Here is a 12,234-nt window from a genome sequence, read left to right as displayed (position 1 = left end):
AAAATAGAAACAACATTGCTATATTACTTTTACGATATTACGTTTTCACGAACTTAATCTGTGATAACGAATTATACAATTCGTGATAATTAACGATTTGAATTCGAGTTCTTGAATTCAAATTATATTTGTGGAAGGTCCTAAATGGGCTTCCGTAAAATAGTGTGGTTTTATCAGTACACATGTTGTTTACTTAATGAATGCCTGATAAACTGTATCGAAATACAAGTGTTTGTCGTTTTACATTACTGTTTTTAACAGGTAACTATTGTCATGATTGTAAAGGTTTAGTTATTTACCCATTAAAACAAAAACACACAAAAAACACACACAGTATCCATAGACTATATATTTGCAACGTACTACAATGCAATGCCTGAGTGTATATTCATCATTTATAAATATTCACTACCATGCACAAAATACAGTTTGAAGGTGGAACCACACATAGTACCCCATGTACACACATGAACAGGGTGAAAGAAAAAGATTACAAAAGCTTTAATTTGAAATAAAAATAAAACATATCAGTAAGACATTACAATGAGATAACTGTTTATATATTTAACAAAAAGTTGAAAGTTCATAAGGTAGAACGTAAGATCGTACATGTGGCTAGATTTATATTAGTTACAACTACGCTCACACGGTTAAAATATAAAGTGACTGTTTAATCAAAGTGGTTTTCAAAGTTCGTTTCAAGTGAGTATTCCATTTATAACATAGAATAATATCTTGAAAATCATATATATTTCGGAATTCAACAAATGTATGTTCACTTTGGAACAAGGAAGTAGTTACACATGTTACAGTAAACCTGTAAATTTAGAAATGTATTTGGATGCATTTATAATAGACGTATTGCATATTACCGACTTTTGACCCCGGATTATATAATTATTTGACAGGTAACCAACTTTGTGGTAGGACATCCTGGTTCTCGGTCAAGTAAGAGCAACCAAAAGAAGTAAAATCAAAAATTTAATCGGTGCAATTTAGGGAGAAAATTTAATTTTCTTCGAAGATTTTGTCGCGTGTATAGAAAACATGAAACAGTTAAAGCCCCCCCCCCCCCAACAAAAAATGTGTACAGATTGAAAGCTTTATTTTCATTCTTGACGTTGTTTTTACTTGACCAAAGACCTGAATGTCCTATCACAGATTAAGTATTCTGTCTAAAAATTATAAATTCAGGAGTCAAAATTTGGTTAAATGAAAAAAGTCTATTGCAATTGTTGAACAACGGACAAAAATACAATATAAGGGAGTTACCATTTGATTTTTACGGGAGGGGGTCTAAGATGAAAGGAGAAGTCCAGTAAGGGCTAATTTTGGCCTTAAAATTTGAAGTACATTTGACGAAAGATTTTTGACATTTTTTAAACACTTACGTGTCTACTTCAGGCAATTCAATTAGTGTATGTGAAAAATTTGAACTAATTTGGTCCTCAAGACGTTCAATTTCAACCTTGAATATGAAAAATCTATCAAATATCCCATATAAAGTCACTTTTCAGATTGTTTTTGTCAAAAATGTAAGTGGCCGCATTCATGATCAGTCTCAACCTTTATATATGTTATGTATAATCATCAAATGCAAATAAACTCATCAAAGATACATGTTCCAGGACTAAATCTAGTATATACGCCTGACGCGCGTTTCGTCTTCAAAAGACCCATCAGTGACGCTCGAATCCAAAAAAGTTAAAAAGGCCAAATAAAGTACGAAGTTGGAGAGCATTGAAGACCAAAATTCCTGAAAGTTTTGCCAAAAACATATATTTAAATATTAAGACTGAACACAAATGCGGCCACTTCGATTTTAGACAAAAAAACGTCTTAAGATTAGCACAAATGCTAAATATTTTAAGATTTTAGAGTAATTTTGTTTGAGTTAATGATGCTAGTATCTGATGCATGTGCATTCATTTTTGTATTGTCAAAAACGACAATGTTTATGTAACAAAAGTATTTTACTTTCCAAATATAGCTAAAAGTTTACATTTTTAAACAAATTTGTAAAAAAATCTATATTTTGGGGCCAAAAAGGGGTCTTACCGGGCCAACTCCTTTGAAAAAAAGGCAGGACAGGAGTTTTGAGTAAATAAAAAAAGTCAGGATGAGCAACTTTGCACCAAAAAAAAGCAGGATGACAATTTATGTAAACAAAAATAACGATAAACTAATTAAAAAAGACAGGACAGAATAGAGTGAAAAATAGACAGGACAGAATAGAGTGAAAAAAAGGCAGGACAGAGATTACAACTAAAAAAAAAGGCAGGACAAAGTTTTTCATCCTAGCCTAAGTGTTTTATTGTATGTTTTTTATTTACAAATAGTTTGTCCTGTACCAAGTCAGGAATATGGCATTTGTTATCAAATAGTTCGTTTCTATGTATGTTGGCGTTTGTTTAAGTCCACTACCGACGAAGTCGAAGGGGACTTTAGGTTTGCACTCTGTCCGTCTGTCCGTCTGTCTGTCCGTCTGTCCATCCGTCAGTCCGGCAAATTAGTTTTCCAGACTTTTTTCTTCATGCTTGAAGATATTGATTTGATATTTGGTATATTTTTTTATCATGACAAGTTATAGGTCAAGTTCGAATTTTGTTCCGGTCTGATGATTTAGTCCAGAGTTATGGTCCATAAAAAAAATCCATATCTAATGTGCGAGTACTATGTGTTAAACCATGCATATTTCTATACAAAGAGAGATAACTCATATTTTAAAAGAAATTCTTAAGTAAATTGCTTGAAAAATTTGTGTCAGGTTTGTTTGATTTTTGTATTTAAACTAATTTTTTGAATGCCATACATATATAAAAAAAAAAATTATGAAGTGAAATCCTTTAATTAGATTCATTTTAATAATCTATTTTTATTAAGGTATATATTTCTTAACATTACATTGTGTAGATAAAAGTTGTTGACATTTTATAGATAAGTTACAAATCTTTATTATTTTATGTAGTTTACACCATGACAAGTTATAGATCAAGTTAGAATTTTGTTCCATTTCAATAAATTTTTAACCGGTAGGGGACTATGTATTGCCATGCAATACTCACAGAATGCTTGTTGTTTTTGTTTTTGTTGCACTTCAGTGTAACTGTTGTTCCTTTGTTTTCCTCTTATAGTTGATGTGTGTTTCCCTCGGTTTTAGTTTGTAACACGGATTTGGTTTCTCTCAATCGATTTATGACTTTTGAACACCGGTATATTACTGTTGCCTTTATCAGTTTAATTATAAATTGTTTGACAAATTGTTAATAAAAAAAAAAGCTGTCCTACTTAAAAACAAAATGTATTCGATTTTTGTTTTCTGGGATAAACTTATAGAGGTGTCAAACATCGGAACGGTTTTATAAAAATCATGGCAACTCCAAGATCATTTTATATTTGAACTTGATTTTTAAGTTCTATTGAATATAATTTTCAATGGCAACCATTGTAACTATTATGCATTTTTTATTTAGTATGAAATGCATTTAAAAAAGAAAATAAGAAGATGTGGTTGGATTGCCAATGAGGCAACTCTCCACAAGAGACCAAATGCAACCAAAAGTCTGCTTTTATTAATTTTAAGTTTTGTAAATGATGGATCTGAATTTGGAGAAACTCAAGGAACTGAGAAATACCATCAAACCTATTCCATTACCAGAGTTTGAAGGGGTTCGATATCCGGCTGTAATTTCAATAAGAACAAAGGGAGTAGAGAAAGCTTTACAAGACATAAAGGAAATTCAGTCTAGAGATTCAGATATTATGATCTGCACATATCCAAAATCAGGTAATAGTATTAAAACACCATACTTTTGATTCATTATTATTCGTTGGGTACAATTTTTCGTGGATGTCATGGGTACAGGAAAAACTCGAAATCAAATATCCACATAAATTCAAGTTTTCCGTAATCCACGAAAATTGGTACCCACGAAATCAAATGAATCTACATTAAAGAAAATAGCTTTTAATATGTTAAATAAGAGCTTTTTCCGACCATCTGAAAATCACATACTATTATTTGCCTATTATACATGTCATAAGTTAAATTCCCTTTGTCTTTATTTCCGTTTTCTGTAATTTTGAGCCATTTTTTCTTCATTCTTTGTTTTTGCCCATAATTTCTCTTTTCTGTATCTTAATGACCTATTTTACTGCATTAGTTAGTTTTAGCCCACTATATTATATATATATATATATATATATACAACTCGTCTAAACATCAACCCAACAATGTTAGATCTGTAAATTTGCTTTCACAAATTTTTGGTTCTTCCCTCGCCGGGATTCGAACCCATGCTACTGTGATATCGTGACACCAAATCGCCTGCACTGCAGCCGTCCCGCTAGACCACACGACCACCTGGGCTCTCAAAAAAAGAGCTTTCGGTAAGCATGTGTTACCTTTCCACGTCAGTTTTAATCTAGCGGCGTACTAGTACAGTACATGATATATAAGGCATGAAGATGTTATTGTTACAAATCAGCTAAATTATCTATAGTAAAGGATCCTACAAATTAATGTAAGATACAGTCACAGAAAATAATTATATATATATACATATATATCTCCCAAAAGATTATGTGCAATAGAATCGTTTACGGTAAACTTTATAAATTCAAGCAATTTTTAGAATGCAGAGTTTCATTTCTTCTGCTAGAATACTGTCATAACTGATTGTTAATCATCAAATCGATAACATGCGGATGTTAATGTCTCGCATTAAAACAAATTACACATATTTTTATTTCATAAAACACTAGAACGACAATTTTGTGCGCACAATATGAAAACGTTATAAATGTGAGTATGTGTTCGAGAATTACACAATAATATAAACGGTTCTAATTTACTGCACTAGATGCGCATTTCAATAATTCATGTCTCTTCAGTGATGCTCGAAGCCAAAATATTTAAAAATCCAAAACCTAATACAAACGTTGAAAAGCTAATCCACCGAAACGACCTACAGAATAGCCAAAACCGGACAATGAATCAAGGCTTTACATGAGCATGATGAGGGAGATATATTCCTTAATTTTGAATGATTTCTAAAATTTTATAACAGTAAATTTCAATCACAACAATGTTACTATTCGTATTTTCATACCAGTACCGAAGTTTTGGCTATTGGTAATACTCTAGGGGACTAACAGCAGTGATAGTAATACTATAAACAGCACCAATTTTGCTGCACCAGTGCCAGATGCGCATTTCACCGTGCAAAATTGATTTAAAAAAAGTATTTATCTTTTTACGCACGTATTTATATATATAGCAGTACGTATCTGGTTTCTAATTATCTATCAAATATCACCATTTTCTGGCCACTTAAATATTACAGTTATCATTCATTAATATTCATTATAATTGTTTATTTTTTATTTAAAAGAAGTTGCATAGTATTTGTCAGTAGTCAGTCACCTAACAATTAAACAAAATACAAAAGAATTTAGAGAACAAATATCCGTCTGTAACCATGGTAAGAATCAAAAATTAAATTGTGTAAACTATTTATCAGGCTCTAATACACCCGGTTCTAGACAAGATGTGAATAAGATCAAAATAGGCTACCAGAAATCAAACGTCAGCACCAATTCGCCGTTTCAGAATCTTAAGCATTCTGGGTAATATTTTCAAAAGCGTACACCAAAATGCTGTGATTGGCTAACAACGTCCCAAACAATTGAAATTCAACCAATGAGGTGACGTTGTTTTCATTTTGGGGTACGGACAATGAAGTTACCCAGAATGCATTATATTCTGAAACGGCGAATTTCTCACGACAAACTCTCTAAGATATAACTAGAATGAAATTCAAAACAGTGTGGCTGTGGCCATTGATTGACACATTAAATTCATCCATTGACTGGGACAATTTAGGTGAACGTTTGTATGTAACGACCACTTCTCACTATTTACTTTTTAAAGACACTTAAACTATGGGGTCACCAAAGGTTCTCAACACCTTAATAAAGTAATTCGATAAATTAATCAGAAATAACGCGATGTTTTGATTTATATCAATTATATAAATCAAAACATAAAGGTTATTCCTGATTAATTTTTCGAATTATTTTATAATTAAAGGCGTTAAGAAATCTTTGGTGACCCCACATTAAATGTCTATCGTAGGTACGTCGTGAACGGTGGTCGTTACAGACAAACGTTCACGTAAATTGTCCCAGTCAATGGATGAATTTGATGTGTCAATCAATGGCCACAGCCACACTGTTTTGAATTTCATTCTAAACACGACACATGATGAGCTTCCGGACTTGGGAAGGGCACGTTCACAATTGTCTTAATAACAAAAACGATCGATTCCTATTATACGAATTAATTTAATAATACCTGTATTTATAGTTGTTAATTTTCCAGTGTTTTTTTTACTCCAAAGGAACGCATTGGGTTAATGAAGTTACCAATATGTTAATAACAAATAAAACAGAACTGGATACCAGTAGCAAAATTTCGACGATGTTAGAAGTTATTCCTGATCTCTCAGTCTTAGATGCACTGCCATCACCAAGGTTACTTAATACTCATTGTTCATTTAAATATCTACCAAAGAAGCATATCGAAAATAGATGCAAGATTATTCATATTATTAGAAACCCAAAAGATGTCTGTGTCTCGTTTTATTATCACGCAAAGAGTGACCCCGTACTGGACTTTACTGGATCCTGGGATGATTTTTTCGAAATGTGGATGTCAGACAAATGTAAGTTACCAGCATACAAAATCATGAAAAGAAACAAATGTATCCGGGCATTTATTTAAATCATTCCTACATTCAAACTGATAAAAAAATGTAGAATCTTGTGATATGAATAAACATTATAAAATGAGATTAATTGATTGACAAATGTGAGTTACCAGCATTCAAAATCACGAAAAAAACTAATTTATCGTGGCATTTATTCAAATGATCCACATAGTTAAACTGATAAAAAGAAAATCTATGTATTTGTACTAATCTTGTTTTTATGAATAAAATGAGATTAATTGATTGATTGTTGGTTGCTTGTCGTCCAGTGAGAAATATTTCATACATGTTCAGACTAATTATAAAACGGTGATATACGTCAAAGAGACTGCAACATGGAAAAGAAGCCAGACTACATATTTAGTTCAGAATATTATTATCAATCATGAACACGTTTCTATATTGTATGTCATGTTAAATTTTGTTCACTATTTTTTTGCTATTTTTCTCATTTCTATGGAAGAGTATTTTCGATTCTTATCGGTAGAATTAGATTGTTAAAACTATGTTATTCAATTGTAGGTGCCTATGGATCATGGTACAATTATGAGAAAGAAATGGAACAAGCAGAGAAAGATTTTCCTGGCATGATATTTACTTGCTACTTCGAAGAAATGAAAAAGGTCTTTTTTGACATAATGCAATCATTCCATTATGTGCATTTTTATTCCAATACGCACATGAGCAACAAGACGGGTACCACATGTGAAACAGGATATGCTTACCCTTCCGGAGCACCAGAGATCACCCCCTATTTTTGGTTGGGTTCGTGTTGCTCAGTCTTTATTTTTCTATGTTGTGTTTTGTGTACTGTTGTTTAGTTGTCTTTTTCTTTTTAACCATGGCGTTGTCAGTTTATTTTCAACTTGTGAGTTTGGATGTCCTTTTGTTATCCCTCTCCTCTCTTTTACAGTCAAAAACGTTTTACATCTAGGTACTGCTGCTCTTATTAACAGCTCAAGCAGGTGGTTAAACATAATTTACACACCAAGCGTACAAGTCTTCCGAAACAAAAAGGTAATTTCAGATTAAAGCAGAATGGTTGTGATTTGATTGTCAATGTAATAATAAAATAGAGAATTGAAATGGGGAATGTGTCAAAGAGACAACAACCCGACCAAAAAGCATAAATTAGTCCGAGGCCACCAATGGGTCTTCAACACAGCAAAAAAATCTCGCATCCGGAGGCGGCTTAAGAAGGATCCTGAACAAATCGTGTACTACTTCAGTGAAAATGGACGTCACACTAAAATTCAAAACATATAAATGAACTAAAATAAAAAAATAAATAAAAACTGACTAACAAAGGCCAGACTCCTGACTTCGGACAGGCGAAAAACTGCCGCGGGGTTTAACATGTTTTGTGAGATCTCAACCCTCCAATGTAATAAGTAATTTACGACTAAAGAGACGATTTTTCGTTCCCTATTGTTAATTTTCCATTTTTAGATGGTGATGTTCCTTTGGCACCATCTTACGGTGTTTTTATTTCACAACTTGTTCGCTATGCCCGTGTCTGTTGTGACGTTTTTGATTTTAACGAACGCAACCTATGTATTACTGGTAAATTATTAAACCAGGGATATCGTTACCATAAATTACTTAAAACCTTTACTAAATTTTTGCATAGATATAAAGATTTGGTTTTGAAGTTTGGTTGTACCTATAGAAAACTTATTTCAAACGGGATAGCACATCCTCATTTTTACGGAAATGTTGTTAACCGTGCCCGGAAATTTAGAAATGATCCATGTAAACTTGTCGCTCCTTTAAATAAACTTTTTCTAAAAGGTTACCTATTCAAGACTGTAATAAGATAATTGAATATTGTTTTTATTGGTATAAATATTGATTTTGTTATCAGTAAATTAAAAGCTAACTAAATATTCGTATTAGTATGTTATATGTATATACATATTCATGGATCTACAATCTGTCGATACCCGTAACTTGGCATTGCACAAGGTCATGCTTTTCTCTGGCTGTTTATGACGTTTTTACACTAAATCCATTGGATGTTGGATGTGTATGGAGCGATAATTTAGTCTTAGTTGCATGATTTTTTTATTAGTTGTTAGTGGCTTTGAACTAGCTGTCAGATAACTGCGAGTACTCTCAGATCTGTTCATTGTGTCTTTTTGTGTCGGGATGTTTAAGTACCGGGCCACGTCCATTTGTATTTTTGTCCATCTGATGAGTTAAGCCTTTTTCAACTGATTTTTATACATGTAGTTCGTTCTTATGTTGTACTGTTATGCCACTGTCCCAGGTTAGGGGGATGGTTGGGATCCCGCTAACATGTTTAACCCCGCCACATTATTTATGTATGTGCCTGTCCCAAGTCAGGAGCCTGTAATTCAGTGGTTGTCGTTTGTTTATGTGTTACATATTTTTTTCGTTCATTTTTTTTTACATAAATAAGGCCGTTAGTTTTCTCGTTTGAATTGTTTTACATTGTCTTATCGGGGCCTTTTATAGCTCACTATGCGGCATGTGCTTTGCTTATTGTTGAAGGCCGTACGGTGACCTATAGTTGTTAATGTCTGTGTCATTTTGGTCTTTTGTGGATAGTTGTCTCATTGACAATCATACCACATCTTCCTTAAATGACCTTTTGATTAACATAATATGACAGTCAAAACATTGGACTTTACAGATAAAGTCACGTGGTATCAATGTGTTAGCTTTAATGAAGTTTTATTTGATTCTATTTAGGATAGTAAAAGAGAGATACAGCGATTGGCTAATTTCCTGGGTATACCATGCACCGAAAAGACTATAGAAAATATTGCCGGAACAACGTCCTTTAATAATATGCAGCAAAATAAACTAGATCTCACGAGAGTAGTTTCTGGAAAAGGCTTCATATATAGAAAGGGTAAGATAATGTAAGATAGTACACAGAGATTACAAAATTTGCATTGTTTTAACAATCAAATTAGTAAAATAACCTTTTAATTTAATTTCAAAATTCCTTACGATTTTGCTTTTTTCTATCCTGCTGTACAATACCGGATTAGGTTGCTAGTGATTTGTAGATGATAAAGAAAGGAATTAAAGGGACTGATTTCATCTTAAGCTATGCATTAACCAAACTCCCTATTGTAATTACTAAGTAATTGTAAACACAACTTAATGGGGAAGATGGGTTGTTACTATAGATCATTATTAGGGAGTTTGCAATTTAAAAACTAAAATAGCAACGTTTACCATAGATCCCAGTTTAAATTCGTCATTTTTTGTCAGTTTCAAGACCGAAATATACATACTAAATTAAAGAAGGTATTTTATTTTCAATAGTACCTTAATGTCGAGCGCACTGTTTTGTATGATACATGTATACATTTTTACATGTATTCGATGAAAATTGGGTTATTGAGTAATAGGACTAACATCACCTATATATCTTAACGTGAAGCTTAAACACTTACAAGATGCCTTTTCATTTTGTCTTTATTTAAAAAGTCAATGCATGAATTCGGCTCCAGATCAAATTAAACCTTCATTTGCCATCATGGGTGCCAAGTCAGTACTTATTTGAATGCCGACTATTTGATGAAATGTAAATTCACATTACTTGTTTAACCGACATTTACATTCAAAACTATCGGGATTCCATACTTATGTCAAAACTGTCTACGTATACGTAAGTCAAAGCTGTGACAACCACGAAGGTTATTTAATCAATTTTGTTTTGATAAACTTGCAAAAATATATAGACATTGATGTTTAAAATATACTTGCACCTAAAAAAAGGAAAAGCTCAATAAGAACTAACCATACGACTTTTTTTTCGATTTTTACATTTTTAAAAATCCAAACGTTACTACCAAAGCTTAATCGATGACATACAATTCAAAAAATAAAACTAAAGGCAAAGTGCTCCTTGTCATAGTTAGTATGGATATGATTTTCCAATAATTCTGTTTCAGGGGAAATAGGAGACTGGAAAAATCATTTTACAGTAGCACAAAATGAGCGGTTTGATGTACAGTACACAGAAAGATTTAAGGACAGTTCATACACACTTTCTTTTGAACAAAGTATCATTTGTTAGAAACAAAAAAAAAATGTAGGAACAGTCCTTTTCCAAGTGATGTGACATGGCAAGTTTGTTTTAACATAGACAGGTATAAAGCTATAAAAACAATAAAATGTTGTACGGCGATGTCTAGATTTAATTGAGGAAAATAGAAACGTACGTGGATACGAGTCAACAAAATATAGAGATCAGCAATCATTATGGATGTTATTATAGTGTCAAAGGCAAGAACTATGAGATTGAATGACAGAATCATCATAAAATAGAAATTGTAAAAACTGTAATATTAATGAAGTTGAAGATGAAACCCACTTTTTCTTAACATGTAAATTTAATAAATCTTCATGTCAGACATAAATAGTATTTTTTCCAGAATTATCTGACAAAAATAGAGTAGAATTACTTCTGTCTTCATTTGATATTATGCAGCTTTCTGTTCCGTTTTTAAAAAGTTATTTGGACTGAGGAGAGTGGACACAACACATGCATTATTACTTGTTTTACTACAGTACCGCTATACATATATGATTTTTGATATTTTATAATGTTTGCATTGTGCATATATTTGTATTGTATTGTTTATATGCCTTCAACTCCTCGGTGTATAAATATGCATTTCATTAATAAATATATTAATTTTAGTTTCACATAAATATATTTTTTATATTTAGATATGATTTGATTTCAAATAAGACAACTATCCACACATGTATGTGTGATGTGATGGTTAGCAACAGCATGCAACTGTATGGACTTCAACAATGAACAAAACCCATACCGTAAAGTCAGATGTGGAAGGTCAATTCTTGGCAAAATGTTAATTAGTTGAAACGAAATAACCAACTGCCTTGTTAATGCAAACGCAATAAACGAAACACGAATACTTCAAATAGTAATCAGTCGTCTGTAATGGATCAAAGGCTCTCGATCATGACTTTGGAAAGGCGCATACAAAGTGTGACGGGATAAAACGAACTTCTCAGTGCCCACCACTTCCTCAAATTGACACAGTTGTGTAACAACACAACATAACACAGACACAGTAAAAATGTGTTGAACATGGACAGATTGGAACGAATCACAAACAAAATAACAACTAAAAAAAGAAAAAAACTAAAATAATTGTCTTTTGCTGAGAAGTAACTCATATATGCAGCCTATCACAGCTGATAAACACATTTGGTTATCCCAGACTTAAATATCATTCATTTACCATCCAACAGAATAATGCCATACATAGTTTGAAAAAAACAGGAGCACGTGCCAAAATATTACTACATTGTATTGACAGAAAGTGGGACCATAAGTTGTCATAACTGTATATAAATGCATATTAAATAATGCTTTTCTCTATTAAAATCAAAATGAATGTTAGTACTGACAAAACACTACATTGGTAAATACATAACCTTTACGATTTTT

General features: G+C 32.2%; 1 protein-coding gene across 1 annotated transcript; it reads left to right on the top strand.

The window, feature by feature from the left end:
* The first annotated feature begins 574 nt into the window (after positions 1–574).
* On the top strand, positions 575–11,453 carry LOC143081898 (sulfotransferase 1B1-like). The gene is made up of 6 exons (XM_076257553.1): positions 575–702; positions 3,584–3,787; positions 6,402–6,725; positions 7,293–7,393; positions 9,486–9,648; positions 10,703–11,453. The coding sequence occupies exons 2-6, from the start codon at positions 3,592–3,594 to the stop codon at positions 10,825–10,827; spliced, it is 909 nt and encodes a 302-aa protein (XP_076113668.1). The 5' UTR covers positions 575–702; positions 3,584–3,591; the 3' UTR covers positions 10,828–11,453.
* Positions 11,454–12,234: the final 781 nt, after the last annotated feature.

The sequence above is a fragment of the Mytilus galloprovincialis genome, chromosome 7 (genome assembly GCF_965363235.1).
Source record: "Mytilus galloprovincialis chromosome 7, xbMytGall1.hap1.1, whole genome shotgun sequence".
Taxonomy (NCBI): Eukaryota; Metazoa; Mollusca; class Bivalvia; order Mytilida; family Mytilidae; genus Mytilus; species Mytilus galloprovincialis.
This window is presented reverse-complemented; position numbering and strand designations above follow the sequence as displayed.